This window comes from Drosophila suzukii, unplaced genomic scaffold (assembly GCF_043229965.1).
Source record: "Drosophila suzukii unplaced genomic scaffold, CBGP_Dsuzu_IsoJpt1.0 scf_17, whole genome shotgun sequence".
Lineage (NCBI taxonomy): Eukaryota > Metazoa > Arthropoda > Insecta > Diptera > Drosophilidae > Drosophila > Drosophila suzukii.
Window position 1 is genome coordinate 394,446 of NW_027255904.1, and position 21,899 is coordinate 416,344.

General features: G+C 37.0%; 1 protein-coding gene across 1 annotated transcript; it reads right to left on the reverse strand.

Moving 5' to 3' along the window:
• Nucleotides 1-18,738: 18,738 nt before the first annotated feature.
• On the reverse strand, nucleotides 18,739-21,899 carry LOC108017091 (uncharacterized). The gene is made up of 2 exons (XM_017084049.4): nucleotides 21,450-21,899; nucleotides 18,739-21,386 (listed from the first exon to the last, which is right to left on the reverse strand). The coding sequence occupies exons 1-2, from the start codon at nucleotides 21,697-21,699 to the stop codon at nucleotides 21,133-21,135; spliced, it is 504 nt and encodes a 167-aa protein (XP_016939538.2). The 5' UTR covers nucleotides 21,700-21,899; the 3' UTR covers nucleotides 18,739-21,132.

Here is a 21,899-nt window from a genome sequence, read left to right on the forward strand (position 1 = left end):
TGATAAAAATTAAACAACCTACTGTTAGGAAAAGATCAGAAATATAACGAAAATAAAGTAGAGGATGCCATTAAAGAGGGAGGTCAGAACCAGTTTAAAAATTGTGTACATTGCTTAGAAAGGAAAAGAGAAAATCAAAAGAAATGTACAGTTTAGGTAGCTGGGGCAGCCATTGGAAAAGTGAAATCTGTAACAGTGGTGGGTGTGGCTAGGGGTTGAAGCACGCAATACAATTCTAAACCTGTTTACATGATGGATAAAAGGATATTAGTTAGAGAAGGATGTAAGTATCTTAAATATGAATTACAAGTAACCATCTATGACAAACCATCATTATTAAATATGAGGAACATATATTTCACCGGTGGGGAATTAGAGGGATCCAAAAGATAAATTTTATGAGAGAAGACTAATACTGTTTTTGGTAAATTAAATAGGCACATGAAAACATATTACTCAATTAGTTAGAGAATATCAAACAACTAGATTTATCAAGCATTTTGATGGAAAAATCAAAGTATTGAGTTAATATATATTTTTATACCCGTTACTCGTAGAGTAAAAGGGTATACTAGATTCGTCGGAAAGTATGTAACAGGCGGAAGGAAGCGTTTCCGACCCCATAAAGTATATATATTCTTGATCAGGATCACTAGCCGAGTCGATCTAGCCATGTCCGTCTGTCCGTCTGTCCGTCTGACCGTCTTTCCGTCTGTCCGTCTGTCCGTCTGTCTGTCCGGATGAACGCTGAGATCTCGGAAACTATGAGAGCTAGGCTATTAAAATTTGGCGTACAGATTCCTGAGCTTCTTACGCAGCGCAAGTTTGTTTCAGTAGACTGCCACGCCCACTCTAACGCCCACAAACCACCCTAAACTGTAACTCCTACAGTTTTGATGCTAGACAAAAAATATTAACTGAAATGTATTGCTCTCATCAATACCTATCGATTGACCTAAAAAAAAGTTTGCCACGCCCACTTAAACGCCCACAAACCGCGAAAACCTGTGACGCCCACAATTTGCATGCTAGATAAAAAATTTTAACTGAAATGTATTGGTGTCGTCAATACCTATCGATTAATCTAAAAATAAACTTGCCACGCCCACTCTAACGCCCATAACGCTTAAATCTGTCTACCGCCTGTAGGTGGCGCATTTTAATTTCGCTTTGCTGCTTGCATATCTCCATTTCCCTTTGAGTAACGGGTATCTGATAGTCGAGGTACTCGACTATAGCGTTCTTCCTTGTTTTATTATCCAAATAGAAGAAATTTTCGTTTTTGGTCAAGGGATAATATTCCATGAATTTTTCCATTACCTTGACCTTTGCGCCTGCATCAAGGTATTTTAGCAATCCTTTGTAACAACTATTTGTGTTGTTGGTAACATTTATAAATTGTTTGCAAATAAAAAATACTTTCCTAATTATATATTTTATGACCTCTTTTATGAAGGGATAATATTCCATGAATTTTTTTCCAATACCTTGACCTTTGCGCCCTCGTCGAGGCATTAAAGCAAATCCTTTGTAACATATTTATTTGTGTTGTTGGTAACAGTTATAAATGGTTCGCAAATAAAAAATACTTTCCTAATTATATTTTTATGATCATTTTTTATGACATTTGCGCCTGCGTCGAGGCATTTTAGCAATCCTTTACACCACCACCTATGTTTATTGTAGGTAACCAACTTGACTCTGGGGTTATGGTACGGTTAGCAATGGGTGGTTAGCTTAATGGAATTTAAATTATCGGTGACAAATTTATAAGTGAAAGTCACAGACATTTTTGGACAAAGGATACAATTGGTCATTTAGGTGTGGGTATACACATTTGTTATGGTGATAGAAAATGGGATAATCACAGTGTTTTTTGTTTTTTACTGTATTACGCCGGAGCGATTTCAATTACTTTCCCAATTATAGTTAGTTTTAAATGGTTTTTGGACATTCATATATTTTGTTCTTTCTAGACATTTTATTGTAGCTAATAACTATAGTTATGGGATGTAAGGCTAGCTATCGTAGTTAAGATTACATTTATTATACCTACATAAGATGAAAGAATATGAAAAATGGAAATGTTTTATTTTAACAATATACTAGTTAAAGTGGATGATATTATTATATATTCTTAATATCTGTAATTATGAATCAAAATTGTTTATCAAAGCAGCTTCTACACAGCTTTTAGACAACTTGTGAACAATTTATATCTTAATTAGTTTTACAATCACAGGATACATCTTCCCCCAACATAATCGGACATGTTCCTCTAAGATTTATATATCAATCTTGAGCTATTTTGGCTTTGCATTCTTTCTTACGTACATAGCAAACACACTGAAAATCAGAGTGTAAGTTTTTACTTCACATCGAAAGTCGTCTAGTGATCAAGAATTTTTGATCATTCTTAACAAAAGACTATAAAAGCTCGTAGACGTTAATAACAACTAGTAACCACCTAATAATAAATAGTAAACATCAAGTAAACAGATATTAATGATATATAAACCAGATACTAAACAGCTAGTAAGCAACTTGTATACATCTATTAAATAACTTGTATACATCTACTAATCATATAGAAACCAGATAAAATGGAAATGTTTTATTTTAACAATATACTAGTTATAGTGGGTGATATTATTATATATTCTTAATATATAGAAGTAAGAAAGTTAATTATATACAAATATACATAAAATATAATTAATTATGAATTTAATGAAATATGTTTACAATAATAAAATATATAAAGAAATATTGAATAATCCTACAAATTTTGTATCTGACTGTAGTTAAAACTCCAGGTACAAATGAAGGGGAAGTATTTTATTCAATGTCCTTGGGTCTTGGGCATGTGACTTTGATGACGGTCAGGTAATGATAGTTCACTGCAAGTGTGTTTGGCTAACACATCTTAGAAACTTTAACTTGTGTTCTTTGATAGTTCTTAATAAGAGACTATAGCGACTCATAATACTTGTTAACATTTAGTTATCATCTAAAACCAAGTACTTTACAGATACTATACAGATAGTAACCATCCAAAATCAAGTACTGTACAGGTACTATACAAAAAGTAACCATCCAAAAGCAAGACTAAAAAGAAAGTAACCATCAAAATACTGCTAGGTAACAACTAAATACAACGAGTCCAACGTGTCAAGTCTATGTCGGTATGGCTACTACCCTAAAAAATTGTATATCTCTGGATAATCTTCAAAGTCAATACCTATTAAATTCTGGATGGAGCAGTGGAGACGAAATTTCTACGGGATCCCCAATTACAATTTTTCTGTACCATTAAAAAATTTGTTGGGATTGGCTGAGGATTATAAAAAAGTTTTGTTAAAATTTAAACATGAACTAGTGTTGATGCTAACTAAGAATCTTGGCGATGTGTTAGAACAAAGCAGAAATGAACAAACTTTTAAACTGGAAATGACGAGCATAGCCTGGAAAATTTTCTATGTAACTCCGACCGATTTTGCAAATTTTAAGATATATGATATTATTAAAAGTGGTGTAAGCCTACCAATAGCATTGCGGAGTTGGTATTCATATGCTAACCCAAAATAGGGGTATGGGAGTCAACACAGCTGCAATGAGAAATTGTCGGCTAACCGCAAAAAATCCAAGATTTGTAATAATGGGATTTACACTAAATGGAGAACTTATCACAAATAACTTATCAAACTTGAAAGTTCACTTGAATTCTGAGTCATATCCATATGATAATCTGAATGTTGATTTTAGTAAGAATCAGTATGCTCACCTACATGAAATGTATACAAGATTTCAATCTAGTTACTATAATCGTGAATCACAACCATTTTTGACCCCAAATGAATTTAAATTGAAGACCCCTATTATTGTGGTTGATCTTTCATATCAAAATGAATCAGTGAAAACTGGTCCTATTGATGTGAGAATTTCAATAGAACTAAAGACACCAAATCATGAAAATACCCAAGATTACTGTCTCCTCATACAAGACCGTTTAGTTGAATATAACCCACTAAACGGACTAGTACAACGAGTTGTTTAACATTAAAAAAATGTTGAAAGATACTGTTTCGATTGATGTTCAAGGTTTCTTTGATAATAATAATAATTTTATTCTAAAGGAAATTGGAATTGTATTCGAAAAAGATCCAAACTTGAATAATAGTTTTTTAATAGAACCACCATATGATTTTACTTTGCTAAATACAAAATCTCGAAAGACTGCAATTTGGTTAACCAATACATATCACAACATTTTTTGGAACGATGGAGAAAATAGTTTTCCACAAACTCGAAAGTATCTAAGGACAATTACAAGCGGAAAACAAATTATTTGTAAAGGTGTGGAAAAGAAACGATTTCTACAGACGTTTTTTGGGAGTCGTCAGCTCATTAATGTCGAGGAAATGGGCTGTCCGTCATTAAACAGGTTTAAAGGAAACCGGTTTCCCTATTGTGAAACACACCTTAAGGGCGGGGTTTGTGCTCTAAACAATGCATACATTATTTTGACATTTTTTAAAAGTAGCTTCAAAACAATAAAATAATTTTTATACATTATTTTAAAGTTGAGACTAGATGTGTAAGGATGTGCAAGAAAACAAAATTAACCAAATTAAGTTTCATGAGGAAATTGACCAATTTATTGAACAATTTAAAGGAGAGATAATTGGTCAGCATTTTCAATACCTTCTAAACACAAAAACTATGTTCATGAATCGAGGTGGACATGACCTCAAAACTACGAATTATGGTGAACACTTTACATTTTGTAATCCAGAAATGACGTCGGAAACGTGCGCCTGCTTCTTCTATGCAAATCGCCGGAATCATAGCAGAAAATTAATTTCTATATATAAAAAAAAATGTTCGCAATACCAAAATAAATAAATGTAAATGAATAAATGTATTTTTATGGTACAAAATAAACTTCTGACATTTTATTTTGAGTTAAAATTACAGGTACGGAGAATGGAAAATATTTCCTTGACGGAGATATGTCGGCTACTTGCGAGTTGTTGCGCGGTCGTGATTTCAACCCCTATTATGGGAACGTATTAGAGCTCGCACTTAGCCGTGAGGTCGTTGGCGTGAAGCTCATGATTTTGTCAATGGGCGTGCGCCTTCAGACTTGTGCATGTGTCCCTTTTATTCCGGTCAGGTAATAGACAGGTGCGTATGTTCGGGTAGCTCTTGCTTGAATCCCTTTTATGATATGTTTATGACCCGTTTGTAGAAAGGAGAGATCTTGAAAATATTTACCAGTTAAACATTCTGGGGCGAAAAAAAAAGTCTGTTTGAAACCCGCATTCATTAATGAAGAGGCGGGGGCTATTAATATGTTAATTAGTGAGGGGGGCGGGGGTCATTAATATGCTAATTGTCCCAGAACCCGTCTTTCCCTACTACTATGCTGATACCGACGATTCAACTGAACCACGCAATCGGACCATGTTGGCAGAGTATTGTAATTCTTTAACATTGCTATATGAATCAGCATGGCATTATTTATATCCTTCTCGTTCCCCAATGATTGTAATGATGCATAAAGAGCTTAAATTTCATCGATAAGAGACCTTAAACTAGAAGCTGATGGTTTTAATACAGGGTGGATTTCAACTGTGACACTGTATCGAAAAGATCAGACATTTGTTGTCATAAACACTTTTTAAACTATCCAGTGCCTTTTCGTAATTACTCTCCGAAATTTGAAAAGCCTTCACAGTTCCTAGCGCACCATCAGTTAGACAAGAAAGTAAACGATTAAACTTTTCAACATTTGTGAAAGATGCATCCTTATGAACCAAGCTTTCGAAAAGACTTATGAAGTTTTTAAATTAAATTTTTAAACTAAATTTTAGGCAGATTCATTTTTGGTTAATTTGATATCGGACGATGATGATTGTTATACGCCTGACTGATTTTCTGAGACTCGTTACCTTGCATTGCAGACCGGTATAATAATTTTGTGATAACGCACATGTCTTCAACTGACGCTCTTAAATCGTTACTTGGATTTAATAAATCGATGTCTACAAATTTGTTTAAAACGTGTATATAAGTGGCTCCTATAAGGGTTAACACTTGTGATACACTGCGTCGAATTCCAACGGATTATAATTATTTAAGCGAAAATTCTCCAAAACGCAGATGTACTGCTCTTTATCCGCAGGTACATGCAAACCGTTATGTAAAACGTCTCAAATATGCTTATGTCTCAAATAACTGTTTTGCGAAAATGTACTGCACTGCCGGAATAGGAATCAGAAAGAGAACACAACAACCGTTTATTTGTCTCAAATCGAAAATTTTCACAACAGTTCATTGTATAATTGGACTGTGGGTATTTTAAGTTTTTACAATTTTCTGAGTACCAAAAATTAATATAAGTTGCTGGAGTGGGCAACGTATGCAAATTAAGTTTCTCACTGGTGAATTGATTAAAAAAAATTAATTTTATTTTTAACAATCACTTATTCACTATTACAATTTTTCAGTAGGTCGAACTTATTTAATTCACTGCTCTTGTACTTTTTCTCGAATTGTTCTACTACTCGATTCGGATCTCAAAAACGGACTGCCTGCTTCCTAGTTCAATAATCAATAATCAAACCTCGGCCCCAACACTGTAAACTGCGATTTTTGACATGGTTTTTATTTTATTTATTACAGAAAAACGGACGTTCCGATTAACTTTAAACTCTACAAATATGTTAATCAATGTTTGAATTATCGGAAAAAAATTTTTTTTTTTTTTTGGCGGCCATGTTTTTCTCTGTAGCTGATCCAAAGTGGCGTCTTTTTGAAACTTCCCTTGCCTGGTTGACAGCAAATCAGCAAAACGGCGCCACCTAGATCAAAAAACCAAACAGATTCTTGAAATATACATTACTGGCTATCGTTCGACATATGGGATTTTAAAAATATTGATTAGAAAAAAAATGGCGGCTGTTTGAAAAAAAAAATTTTTTTTTCGCGTAAAATTTTGCACTTAATTGTTTATAAAAAAAAAAATTTACATATATCAAAAAACGGCTACGTTTAACTGAAACGACACTTTTCCCGAATAGAATGCCATTTGGATCAGGTCGATCGGATAAGAATTTTTTCAGTTATGCTGTCAACCAGGTCAAAAAACATGGTTTCGAGATAATCGCGTTTAAAGTTTTGAAAGGGTCAAATCGAATTGAAAAAGGTAGTTTAAAAGGTCTTACGTGGTTTATTTTGTTACTCGGCAATCCCTGGACCGTAGAGCAGCTCTTCCGCATCCATCATTTGTTTTTGGCGCAATTCCTGGGCATGCAAACGTCCTTCACGCGTGTTTGCCAGGGTATGACGATTGGCGTAATTGATGCGTTCTTTGTCAATCTTTTGACAGTAATCGTAAAGATTCATTCCGATACAGACTCCCATGAATTCTAACACACGTAGAAGTGCTGTGTGACCATTATTAAATATAATAGTAGCTATGTTTGCTGCAATATGTACAGTTGTTACTCCATTGAACGTTGTTTTCGGCGCGAATTTCCAGATAACGTTGTTGAAACTTTCGTTGTTATTCTGATTGAAAGCACCCAAGCATCGTTTTAAGAGATCGTCACGACTGAGATCAGTATATATCGGCTTTATAGCATCCAGAACGTCTTGGGGTAATGCAGGTTTGTGTTCAAAACCTTTCAGTTTTCCGAGCGCGCGAGCCTTTTGCCATTGGCACCAAGATTCCGGACCTTCCGGGCAATTTTCGTGCTTTGGATGTGAATCGGTGGAAGATTTATGTAAAAAGGTTGCCCATATGGCTTTTTTCATATTCTCTAAAGAATCCATGTTGCGCCTTATAGCTAACCCGTAATAAAGGGTAAGATCCTTAATAATCTTATCAGTAAGCTTACCCCTGCCTCCAAGACCTTTAGTGGTTTTTTTGCAATTGCGCAATCGAGTACCCATGCGTTTGGATACATGATTGACGCATTCTTTTTTCGTCACATCATAAGAACATTCTCGACGACTTCATTATATGTCTTGGAATCGCCGTCGCCGACGTAACAATCATACTTTACTTGATGCAATTGTTCCGACCTTTGAAACATCTCAACCATAGCGTGCGGCTCCATATTTCCAGAGGGACCAACGTGATTCGCATCGCACGATTCCTCGTGCTCTTCGTACCATGAATCGTACTCAGCTGTACCTTTTTTATTTTTCCACAAAGAGCATGCATGGCAATGTGAGGATTTAACCGCAAAATCAAGCACTTTCTTACTACGATATCCGATTAGGGAAACCACGCCATGTAAAGAACTGAAACCACGTTTCCGCCAACTGCCATCGCCTGAGACGGTCAATCCGACGAAATCTGCATTGTTCTCCAACGTTAGCTGTTTTTCTTCATCACCTGCACTCTTGATTGACATATATTTTACCTTTTCTGAAGCGTTTCTAACGATTTCGGTCAATTCAGAATACGTTTTCGGAAAGAGGGGCCGAGGAAGGTCCATGAAGGCGCAAAATTTTTCGGCTCCGGTTTGAGAGACTCCAAGCATCCTCATGGCAAAAACAAGTCTGCGATTGACTTCGAAAGCGTTTTTTATGCAAGGGCAAGAAGGAATTTTCGTTGGAACACATGTGTTACACTTCATTATTAAATTGAAACCCAATCCTCTGCTCGCAGTTTCAGAGAACTCCACGTCTCCTCCACATTTTTTACAATTGACTACTTGCCCTAGCTTTGGAAAAATAGATACAAAATTGATGACTCTATAAGAAACACTTGGATCGATCGACACTTCAGAATCATCAAAAGAAGTATTGAGCTTCTGCTCAGATGTACTAGTATTCACTGTCACTTTCTCTGCAACAAATCTATTTTCTGGACCAACTCTTCGTTTTTTTCTATCACTTCTGTTTGTCTGCTTACCAGCACAGTGTCTTTTATTTTTTCTATCCATTATTCAAAAATAAACACAAGAATTTAACTTTAAAAAACACGACAATGAAAAATTTCGACAACAAAACAAGAGCACGTGTTTACCAAATATGTAAATATGCTCAGCCGGCACGTCAGCGTCTGGCGCTCTGTTCAAGTACTTAGAGTTCGAATTTTGGTTTGAAACTTTACATACATGTTCTTAGATGTCTAAGCTATTGATTTAGCAAAAAACAAAAAAATCGATTTTTTGAAAATGTTACAGTGTTGGGGCCCCTTAAGAGATTTTATCCCCAAAAATTGATAAAGAGAATGACTCAAGAGAGTCGGAAAATAGGATGATGCAATTTGCCAAATAGATTCGAAGTCCAATCTTGGCCGGAAATTGGTGTTTACATTAGCGGAGTTTAGGGACCGCTTTGGTGATCTTTTTGTTACGCTAGCGGACTCGGGGCTCGCTTTAGGGATCTTTTGTTTACGTTAGCGGACTCAGGGCTCGCTTAGGTATCCGATTGTTTACAATATCGGTTTGGATGCTTACAGCATCAGTTTGATTCGGACTGCGTAAAATTGATCTGGGTGGGAATGACTTGGAGGCCTGCTTGACAAAAATAGCTGACCACGGATTTATCTCGGGTCTGTCAGAGTTATTTGGAAATTATCTCTCGCCTCAAAGTTGTTTATAAATTGCGTAAGAGCCCCTAAATAATGTGTCATATAACTCCCCTCATTCTAAATTGAATCGTCCCGATTCATTGGAACTGTTGGGTATATTGAATTTAATTGATTGGTTAATTCGAGAATGATATTTTCTTCTAGGGTATTTTCATTGTCGGGGGTATTATTTATCTCAATATCGGAAATATTGCTTTCTGGTTCGATTTCTATACGAAGTTGCCATGGCTTGAATATTAAATTATTGTTTCTGAACTTGATTATAATCATAATAATTAAATATATAAATGTGAATATGATTTATATTAACGTAACTGGTAATTGAGTTTGTTTAATTTGAATAAATAGATTTAGTATGTTAATATTATCAAATCAGAGTTCCGAATCATTAGATATAATATATTCGGATATTAAAAAATCTGTATATTTTCGAGCTGTGATGTATTGTGTAGGAAATATTATTAATTATAGAGGTGCCATTAAAAGTAATTAAATATGACCCATTTAAATGAGTGTCATTAACTGTTATTTTTTCCATTTACAAAAATGACTCCATCTTGGATTACATCTACATTTTTATTTTTATACCCGTTACTCGTAGAGTAAAAGGGTATACTAGATTCGTCGGAAAGTATGTAACAGGCAGAAGGAAGCCTTTCCGACCCCATAAAGTATATATATTCTTGATCAGGATCACTAGCCGAGTCGATCTAGCCATGTCCGTCTGTCCGTCTGTCTGTCCGTCCGGATGAACGCTGAGATCTCGGAAACTATGGGAGCTAGGCTATTGAGATCTGGCGTGCAGATTCCTGAGCTTCTTACGCAGCGCAAGTTTGTTTCAGCACAGTGCCACGCCCACTCTAACGCCCACAAACCGCCCAAAACTTGCACAAATTTTCTGTAGTATCCTGTAAGGCCTAGGAAGCTTGTAAGCTCTCGAACATTTTTAGGGATCGGATATTTTACAATTGTAGAAATTTTTTCGGGATCGGTTTTGATCACATTGTGAGAAACAACGTAACCGAGAAAGTTTGTTTCTAATTTAAAGAACTTTGATTTTTCAATCGAAATTTTCATGTTTGCGTTCAGCAAAATTTTAATAATGACAATTAAGTCTTTGTAGTGTTGCTCAATTGTTTTTGAAAATTTAAATTTGTCATCCATATAAACATGACATGTTTTACCCACTTGTTCTCTCAAAATATCGTCCATCGCTCGTTGGAACCGAAACCGAAACGGAAAGGCATTCTTAAGAATTCTTATTTCCCATTATTTATTGAAAATGAGGTTTTCTGAATGTCAGGTTCGTTCATGTGAATCTGATGAAATCCAGATTCCAAGTCAATTGTTGAAAAGTATTTGGCTTTTCCGAGATTAGATAAAATCACTGAAGGGTCCTGCATTGGCTACCTATCAGGTATAGTATTTTCATTAAATTTTTTATAATGATAGCTTATAGAGCATAAGGGTATTGTTTGCTGTAAATGGCCCTATCATTTACGGTGTTTATTTCACCGAGTATATTTGTCCTAAAAGGAATCTGCATATTTATTTTTGAATGCTCTTCATTAATAATATTTAATATTTCATTCTCCAGATCTTTTCTTTGATCTGCTATTGCTATTTTTAAGTTGTTTATTTTTTGATTGTCGGATAGTTCAACGACGGCGTGTTCAGAATTGTTCAATTCAAAACTTTTATTTTTGTCGGATTTTTCAACGACGGCGTGGTCGGAATTTGTATACCCTTGCAGAGGGTATATTGATTTCAGTAAGAAGTTTGCAACGCAGTGGAGGAGACGTTTCCGACCCCATAAAGTATATATATTCTTGATCAGCATGACTAGACGAGTCGATCTAGCCATGTCCGTCTGTCCGTCCGTTTCTACGCAGTTTTAAAGCTATCGGGCTGAAACTTTCCCAAAAGTCTTCTATCTTTTGCAGGTAGTATATAAGTCGGAACCAGCCGGATCGGACAACTATATCTTATAGCTCCCATAGGAATAATCGGATACAAATAATTTAAAAAAATTATATCTTTGGTGTTTTTTAGCATATAACCTCCTAAGCTTGGAAATAACATTTTTTAATTAGTTTTGAATTTTTAATTAAATTGTATTATTTTAATTATTGAATATCCATTCACTGTGGATACTCTTTTATATATTGGAAGCTCATTCTTTTTTTTATAAATTCCTGATTTTATATAACTCGAGGTTGCCCCAGTGTCAATTAATATTTTTAATTTTTTACTTATTTTCGGGACATTTCTAATTAAATAGGGTAAGCCTACTCCTGACTTTTGTCTAAAAAATGGTTCTCCTCAATGTTGTTTAGTCTCATTGTCTTGTTAGCCGGTTGGTTAATAGTACCCTTTTATTTTGGGCTTGTCCTTGCTGAGTTCTTGCTATAACTAATATTTTTATATTTATTATAGCTTCGATTATAGCCGTTGTTAGCCCTATTCTGGATAGACTCGTCTACCTCCATTGGTTCTGGCTTATTTTGTGGCTGCCTATAGGTGTTCCACTGATTTTGTTGATTATTATTAAATCAAACAAAAACACCTCTTAACGAGGTAAAAAGTAACGAAAGCGCTCATAACAAAAATTTCTCATATCAACTATTGTGACGAAAAATGATATTACATTCGATAAAATAAATAAACTATATTAAATTTATGTATTCGGCCCGCAACAGTAAATATTTATTTACCTACACGTAAATTTTCTGCTGTAGCGTGTGGAATACATAAATTTAATATAGTTTATTTATTTTATCGAATGTAATATTATTTTTCGTCACAATTGTTGATATCAGAAATTTTTGTTAAGAGCGTTTTCGCCACTACTTTTTACCTCGTTAAGAGGTGTTTTTGTTTGATATCAGAAGTTTTTTTTTTCACAAGAGTTTAAATACCCCAATACCATGCCTAGTAGTCGTCCCCATATGGCTTGGCTATTGAAAAACCAAACACACACTTTCATGTTACACTTCGGCTTAACTTTATTCTAATAAGGTATGGGTTGCTTACACTCACATTCTAATAAGAATAAAACATATAATATGAATATTAAACTTTTTAATAACAAGTTTTATCGCTTCAATTACCTATTTTAATAGCACAAGCTTGGAATCTCAAGGGCTGTATAGTTTCAGATTCCAAGAGAAATCTTTCGTTTCTTACATTTCCAGCCAAACTAGCGGGTTTTTCCAAAGTGGTAGAACATATAGATCAAGTTTCCTATTTCGATTAGCTTAATGCAAGTAAAGGACCCTAAAACCTATAACGACAGCAGATTTTTCGTTTAAAAAAATCTAATAAGAATATTTTTTATCAAATTGGTTTTTTCTTGTTTATTCCAATAAGTATGAAATACTTACTTAAAAGTTGAGGAATCTCAAGGGCTATATGATTTGAAATGTAAAAAGAAATCGTTTGACTCAATTTTGAAAAAATAGTCAAGAAGTGACAAAAAAATAACTTTTCATCCTAACTCTAAATCTATTATATTCAGAAAATTTTATTATATAAAGAGTATTTAGCAAATTAAATTATCTTTTCAGAGACATATAGCACGTTTCTGCAGCATAAGTTGCTTAGATACTATAAGCACTTTAAATCTGGCTTTTTTTTTATTTCCCGCTAAACTAGCGTGTTTTTTCAAAAGTTGTAGAACAATCGTTTTCTAATTCAAGCTACTTTATACACCCATAGGGTTTCCAAATTCCTAAAACTAAGATGGGATGCATACAAACCCACAAACAAAGGGACAAACATTTTCATTTTGGGAAGAAGAAGAAAATGTTGTTTTTTGAAGTACTTTTGAACGGGGCATCGGATCTCAACAAATGAGGTGTCATTCGACGCGTATTCTCAGTAAGAATAAAACAGCTCCAATTTTCTAAATTTTTACTTTTACACTTTCACCGCTTTTTCTGCCAAACAAATCTATATTTCGAAAGTCTAGTTAGTGCGATACCTTTCGATTAGTGTATCACTCGTTACGATCGGACCATAATGGCAGATTTTCAATTCTGCGGCTATATATAGTAGTTGTCTTCGCACGCTCTCTTGCGCGCCTCGCCACTACGTGTTCTGCCGTCCACAGTGATCTACCCTGGTTCCAAGAATTATTTTTGTTCTGATTATAATAACCATAAATATTTTTGTTCTGGTTGTTGTCATGATTAAACCTGGTTATTGTAATTGCTGTTTTGTTGTCTTGGCTTGTGGTTGAAATGTGTTTGAGCATTTCCACCAGAGTTTGGCTCACTCTTTTTTCTTTGAGTAATTGAGAAACTATTTGCGAAATGAGCCCTCATGTTGTTGCTTTCCAATTGCTGAACTATGACCGTTGCATTTGGTAGGTCAGGTGGATTCATTGAGAAAATTGTATCTGAAATTTGGCCGTTGAGGCCGGTAATGAAAACTCTATGAGCAGTCTTCCTATGTTTTTGTTTTGTAGGTCATAATTGTTTTATTAATGGATAATTGATAATTGATGGATAATCCCTGACTTAAAACACTTAATTCCTGTTCAATAATATAAATAGGACGTTTGTCGCTAAAGACAAAGTCCAGTCTGGCCATTATGTCATCGAAATTTAATACCGTACCGTTATGGGTTAAGGCATCGTTTGCCATTCCTGTTATTTTATTTCTTAATATTGATAAGGCGGAATAAAATCTTTCACTCCCTCTGACATATTGCCCCATGGCTATTTCGGCTGATTCTCTCCAGCTTACATATTTATCTTTTTCTCCTTTATATTCCCTAACAGAAGCCCTTCAGCCTTTTTTCTTTAAATGTCTTTTTAATGATGATTTCGAAGAATTTTGTTAATTTTTGTTTTTAAACATTTTTTAAATTAAATTGTTTTCCACAATGGTTATTTGTTTCGATGAATTTTGTTGTCACTTTTTAATTTTTTATATTGTCCGAGCAGTGAATTTATGTTACGATCACTATTTTGTAACTTTGAGACTATTCCATTAATTATTTTCCACCTTAGTTTTTTTTGATCAACACAAACTTTTTATTGTTTTGCCGGTTGCATAGAGTTTAAGGGGATTATTGCAGTTATTAATTTCCACCTTATTTTTATCAACACAGGCTTTATATCTTCGTTGGTTGTATCAGGTTGTTGGCCGCGCAAAATTCCTTTTTCACTTTTAAACTTTTTTGGGTTTATTAAAAAGCTTTGCTTTAGAATTTTTTAATCACACGGCCCCACGTTGGGCGCCAATTAAGTTTCTCACTAGTGAATTGATTAAAAAAATTAATTTTTATTTTTTACAATCACTTATTCACTATTACAATTTTTCAATGGGTCGAACTTATTTAATTCACTGCTCTTGTACTTTTTCTCGAATTGTTCTACTGCTCGATTCGGATCTCAAAAACGGACTGCCTGCTCTCTAGTTCAATGATCAATAATCAAACCTCGGCTTAAGAGATTTTATCCCCAAAAATTGTTAAAGAGAATGACTCAAGAGAGTCGGAAAATAGGATGATGCAATTTGCTAATTAGATTCGAAGTCCAATCTTGGCCGGAAATTGGTGTTTACATTAGCGGAGTTTAGGGACCGCTTTGGGGATCTTTTTGTTTACGTTCGCGGACTCGGGACTCGCTTTGGGGATCTTTTGTTTACGTTAGCGGACTCAGGGCTCGCTTGGGACTCCGATTGTTTACAATATCGGTTTGGATGTTTACAGCATCCGTTTGATTCGGACTGCGAGAAATTGAACTGGGTGGGAATGATTTGGAGGCCTGGTTGACAGAAATAGCTGACCACGGACTTATCTCGGGTCTGACAGAGTTATTTGGAAATTAGCTCTCAGCTCAAAGTTGTTTATAAATTGGGTAAGAGCCCCTAAGTAATGTATCATATAACTTGCATGCAACAAAAATGCTCGAGAGTTAACATTTGCCACTGAATACCTGGTTGTTTGGCATGTTTCACAAACTTTCCTTTTTGAGCCGAGTCCTTTGCTGCACCGAATCCGCCAGCTAGGCTATTCACACACACTGAGAAAAATGAAGTGCCGAGACAACGAAAATGCACTATGTGTTTAGTTTTCTGATGTGAATTTCCAATACTAAACCGTGGTCCCTGTTCGGGCGCCAATGAAAATTCCGTAAGGTTTTTCACGGAGAAGAAACTGATACAAGTTGGACTTGCATTCTAGCGGCATAGCTGGGCATTTTCCGTGGTTTAAAGAAAATAAGCAGCAGTCAAATTCGATGTATTTATTTCGCTCGCGCAGCCAGCAACAGCAAGAGATTATGCACGACTGTCGCACCCGAGCAGTCCCAAATTATGAGTTTACAATTCTTCATGCTTATCAATATAAGAGTGTACTACCTTACAAGCAAGATGGCTGTGAAGGGATATATCTAGTGTCCGATGTAGCTGGGCCGGGAAGAACCCGTCCGGGCCGGGGGATTTGAAGGGCCTAATGTTCTCGGTGGGAGGACAGTCTAGAGTTATTGTAAATTATTATTGTCCTGATTGCACAGCTGCTTCAGGCTTTCTGTCAGCTCTGAATCGATTGACACGTATCCAGTAAGGGTGGCCTCCTCGGGCTCCTTTTCGTCGTCGCTCGGGGGTGCATACGACGCACAGGCAGCCAGGTTGTCCGCCGCTAGTTTGTCTGTGTTGTAGATGCGAAGTTGCACCTTATCGAACCCGTAGTTCACCCGGTTTTGTTGCGCTGCGAGGGGTTCCAAGCAGGCCTGGTTCAGGAGGATTACCACGTTCATAGTGACGCGCTCGGTTTTCTCCACCTTAACCACCTTCCAACCATCTGTCGGAAGCTTCGGGTTGAATGTCGCAAACTGCCAACTTGGCCCCGGTGTAGACCTCGCCGACCTTGTTAATGGCAGCCTGGTAAAGTGCTGCCGATCTCTCGTCTTCACAGGCGATCAACTTAACGTTGCTCTGGTACCACCCTGCATCTGTGCAATAGGGTGGCGGACCTGGGTTTTCGTCCAGCACTTTTAAAGGCCACTGACGCAAGGGCTCGTCTAACCAGACCCAATTGGTTCCTTGGGATCCTTCTGCTTTCATCGCTCTGGTCGATGACGCCAATGATCTTCCGATCCTTTACTACTTTCGCAAAGGATCTCGACCATGTGCTGCGGTGGGTTATCTTGGCCTTCTTGCTCGCTGGTTGAGCTGTCTCCATCGACCTCTCTCGCTTGTTGCTGTTGCTGGTGGTCATAGCGATGTCGAAGTCTGGGATTACCGCCTTTGCCCAGGCTAAGTCTTCTTGGATTTTTTGATAATCCAATTTTGACGCTTGATCCTCACGTATTGGGTTGGTGGCCAGCCGTTTGAGGATACGGAATGCTTTCTTACGTTCAAGAGGTCCTGCCTGGTTAGGTGGTGTCCTCTTGAACTCCTTTGCCCTGGTACTCACCACGAGACCGGCTTTTGCGCTCCCCTGCGGTTGGAGTAGATGGTTAGCCAGACCTATGCTGACGGGAGGCTTGGGTTTGTCTTTATGGTGAGTTGGGCTTATACGGCTGGGTTTTTGGAGCCGTGATCTTGCTCTTTTTGTCATCGTTGGTTACGACTTCCGACTTTTTGAGAGTGTCGGGCTCTTTTTTGGTGCTGTTATCGTTTTTATATGTATTAGAGTTTAAATACCACGAGCTGCGGAGAAGGGACAGGTCCACCCGGGCAGAGATCCGCTGTACCCGGGTAAGGCTGACTTAGACCAGGCGGTCGCCACTTGCCTGAGCTCACCGTTTCAGACTGAGTTTTTTGTTGACGCGGGCTCCCAGCCAGATTGACTCTCGACACAGTACGAATGACACCTTAGTCCAGGCCGGGGTAAGATGAGTTGTGTGGGAAGGGATGAGGTAGGTACAAAACGTGTTGGAAGGGGGTATGTGTGAGCTACTTGTCGGAGGCGGCAGCACAAGCGCGACGTCGGTACTGCTACGGCGCAGATACCCGCTGACTGTCCGGGGCTACTTATTTACGCTTAATGTTGGGGTCTTGGCGGTAGCCGGGCCGTGTCCAACTTCCACGCTTATTCGTAGCTACCCCGGAGAACCAGGGCCTTCAGCTCGGCGCCCTCCGAGCCGTCCCAATAGCTCTTTGGCCGGAAAAAACACATTACATAACTCTAAACATGGAAAAAATGCCAGCAATCACGAGGAAGATACAAGCTTGCAACTTTTATATTCCTACATAAACACAACCTTGCCCATTGCGCTTAGCACCGAATCTATGGATGTGGACTCTAAAATAGAAACTTTAAGCCTTACATAAACACAAGAAACATATTAAACCGTTGGACACATCGAAAACAAAGCGATCCAGAGCTATATGAGCTGACCAGATTTTTCTTCGCCATACCACCAACACAAGTATGAACTTAACATTTTTATTGGTTCTTGGTTTTAATATTTCAATTAAATTTCAGGTTACAATAGAACTAGCCTTTTCGTCCCTGAGGTTAATTTTAGACGAAAACAGAAATCGGATGACTCGCAAAACTCTAGAAAACATTTTACTTTTACTTTTAACACATTTGAACAGTGCCATCCACAGCTGACCGCTATTCAAAGAAGACTAAGAGGAATATGGTGAAGACGACTAACTACCATTTCAAAAATATTTTATATTTAAGTATTTTTTACATTAACGTATATATTGTAGTATATCACGAATGATTCGAACAGCAACGAAATATGGTGAGTAGCTTCAAGTGGGGCACGCGCTGGTTCCGGCTCTCGTTTTCGTCGGTAAAGGGAGTGAGTTTCCGAATTTTTTAAAAGTGCTACTTGCTCTCTTATGTATGTTAAACATTCCCATTTAAATTCGCGTGCGAACTGACTTTGAGGTTAAGTGTAGGGGGACAGAACTGAGAATGGGGTAAAGATGGAGAGAATATCTGAAAAGAAGGGTGCTGCCTAGAATGACTGGCAGCAGCTGATGTGTGTGCGTAACCTGATACAGTTTGGTGATCCCTTCGACACACGCCTAACTTCTAGTCATCTTCATTGATGCAAGCCTGCATTGGAAAACATTTAGCAATTCTTAATTGTATTTATTACAACAAAAGTAATACTAACAAAGGTGATCATTAAAGCTACAAAGTTGGGTATCATAAAAAGATTACGCTATGCTCATATTGAAGAGGTATATTTAAATCAAAACAAGCTAATTGGAATTCAAAGATTAATTTCAAGTATTAAATTTAATTTAATCACTGAGCAAGTCATGGGGGATTTTTTTTATAATATCAAGATTATTGGTCAATAGTCAATCAAATCATGTGACCGGAGCCGATCACATCGGGCTATGCTTCGAGAGTCAAATCATTTGTATTTATAACAGACGCAACAAAATGAGATTTCAAGGGTTCTATTTGCTATGCTACATAGAAGTATTAGTATTCTAGCATTTGCATTCCCTTGCAGAGGGTATAATGATTTCAGTCAGAAGCTTGCAACGTAGTGAAGGAGACGTTTTCGACCCCAAGTACACATAGTTTCGGTCAGCATCACTGATGATCCAATCTAGCCGTGTCCGTCTGTCCGTGTGTCCTTTTCTACGCAACCTAGACCAGTTTTGAAGCTACCGGGATGAAACCTTCCTTCTTATTTCTATTGCGGTAGTATTCAAGTCGGAACGAGCCGGATCGGACCCAATCTTATAGCTCCCATAGGAATGATCATAAGGGGTAACATCTTAATTTCGCCGATATACTTCCGCCTTTTTTAAACGACATAATTTCGCGCGATCTTATGACGTTTGAGAACGCAAAAATTATGTCGATTCTTCCTTGGCGGACTTAAGTCACTTTAAAACGACATAAATTCGCCACAAGTAATTTTTAAACGACATAATTTTGCGCGATAACGACATAAGTTTGTGGACCAAATGTACTATGCGGAACTGTGTCGACGGAATTATGACGCTATGCCGGAATATCATTTTAGAATTTCGAATAAAATTTTAGAAATATCGGAAATCTATATCCTATGGCTCCCACAGGAATAATCGAAAAATATGGGAATTTTGTTTTTAATTATATCTTCGGTTATCATTATTAAAATATTTAAGAATTTTGAATTAAATAAAACTAAAAATCATCAAAAATATAAGCAGAACTATTTTTGAAAAATTATTTTTACAGTTAGTATTAATATTTCAGAATTCGAAAATAATTTAAATCAAATCGGACGACTTCATCATATAGTCACCATAGGAACGATCGGATATTTAACGTCAAAGTAATACATGGACCATTATATTTCGTTTTCGGTAAACATACGTGGTAGGAAATTGAAATGGAACATTAACATAAAAGTTTTAGAATTAGTTTAGTTCTCTACAAGTCGAATAGCTGTGTACATACAATGCTCCCACGGGAACGGGGTGCCTAAGTTCTTCCTGTCTTGTTTAAACCTCCCTTCTTCTATGTAATCAAATAAAAAAAAACAAGAAAGGAAGTTAACTTCGGCAAGCCGAAGCTTGTATACCCTTGCAGTTATATTTGTTAAATTTAAAAATACAAAAATGATGTTCCCAATAGTATATATGTCAGAAAACACCGAAGCTATAATTTGTTTCATATTATTTTCCCACCAATTTTCCGATCGTTCCTATGGCAGCTATATGATATAGTCGTCCGATTTTGATAAAATTAAATTCGAAATTCAGAACTAATTAAAAAGTGTTATTTCCAAGCGTAGGAGGTTATATGTTAAAAAACACGGAAGCTATAATTTGTTTCATATTATTTTCCAGCCAATTTTCCGATCGTTCCTATGGCAACTATATTATATAGGTGTCCGATTTTGATAAAATTTAATTCGAAATTCAAAACTAATTAAAAAATTTTATTTCCAAGCTTAGGAGGTTATATGTTAAAAAACACCAAAGATATAGTTAAAAAAAAATTTATTTTCCGAATTTTCCTATGGGAGCTGTAAGATATAGTTGTCCGATCCGGCTGGTTCCGACTTTTATACTACCTGCAAAAGATATAAGACTTTTGGGAAAGTTTCAGCCCGATAGCTTTAAAACTGAGAGACTAGTTTGCGTAGAAACGGACGGACAGACGTACAGACGGACATGGCTAGATCGGCTCATCTAGTAATGCTGATCAAGAATATATACTTTATGGGGTCGGAAACGTCTCCTTCACTGCGTTGCAAACTTCTGACTGAAATCAATATACCCTCTGCAAAGGTATATAAATTTGTTGTTTTACAATAAAGGATTACGTAATACATGGACAGCCCCTTTGCTGTCTTCATCGTATAGCTTAGGCGCCCAACATCGTGTAAGCGTAAACTAAAACTGCTAGGTTCTATATAGAATATATGTATTTTATATACACCGCAGAAGTTAATGCCAATTAGTTCCATAGTTTCGTTGTTGGGTTGGGTTTGAGCTTTTGTACCAGACGGAATGGGAGGGCGTAGATAAAAATATATTATGTATGCGCGTATATAAAGGTATATGTTTATAAAGATTAGTTTAGTATCACACTAGTAGAAATAATGCGAAGAGTCCTGAGCTCTATACTGTTTTGGAGTCAGCTTGATCAGCTTGGGGTTGAAGGCACCCAAGGCTGCCTCGTTGGTGGACGATGGAGGTGGCGGCGCGGTGTACGTCCGGAAGCGGGACCTCAGGAAGTTTTGCATGGAGCGCAGGCGGATGATGGGCGCGAAGGGAGATTGTCGAAGCGAATTGTGGTTCAGAGCCCAGTAGATCACCGGACTGATGGCCGAGTAGAAGTAGCCTGAAAAAGATTCGTTGGTAAGTGAGTGCTCCTGGTCCCGTTGCACCAGGGGATTTGACTCACCCAGCAGGAGGCTTAAGTAAACGGAGATTTGGCTGCACTGTTGCTTGCCTCCGAAGTTTTTGTAGAAGATGCAAAAGACGTGTGGGGACCAGCAGGCTATGAAGATCACTGCCGATGCGATCAGCATGTTGGCCAGGTGCCGGCGGGACCGAAGTGTAGATGTCTGGGGCAATGGAATTCCGGGTGTCGCCGGTCTCCTCGTTCCCCGGCTAATCCGCTGTCGCTGTGAGTGAGCTCGAATCTCCCTCATGGCCCTGGAATCATGTCACAATTTCATAAATTTGTTTAGACTTAACTTATTAGTATGCCCTATTCTCTAAAAGTTCTTTATCGTAATCTCTATAAAAAGGTTAAAGTCGATTTCCATCTTGGTCCCCTAGTCCAAACCATAAGAGCTAAAAGTAAGGAAAAGGATTTCGTGAAAATCGGCTTCAAATGACTTCCTCTTAA

What these genes read in the sequence shown, in the direction of transcription:
- LOC108017091 (XM_017084049.4), bottom strand. Translation starts at nt 21,699, where the DNA reads ATGAGGGAGATTCGAGCTCACTCACAGCGACAGCGGATTAGCCGGGGA. An exon ending in TTACTTAAGCCTCCTGCTGG is followed by an intron (nt 21,387 to 21,449) that starts GTGAGTCAAATC and finishes AATCTTTTTCAG; the next exon opens with GCTACTTCTACTCGGCCATC.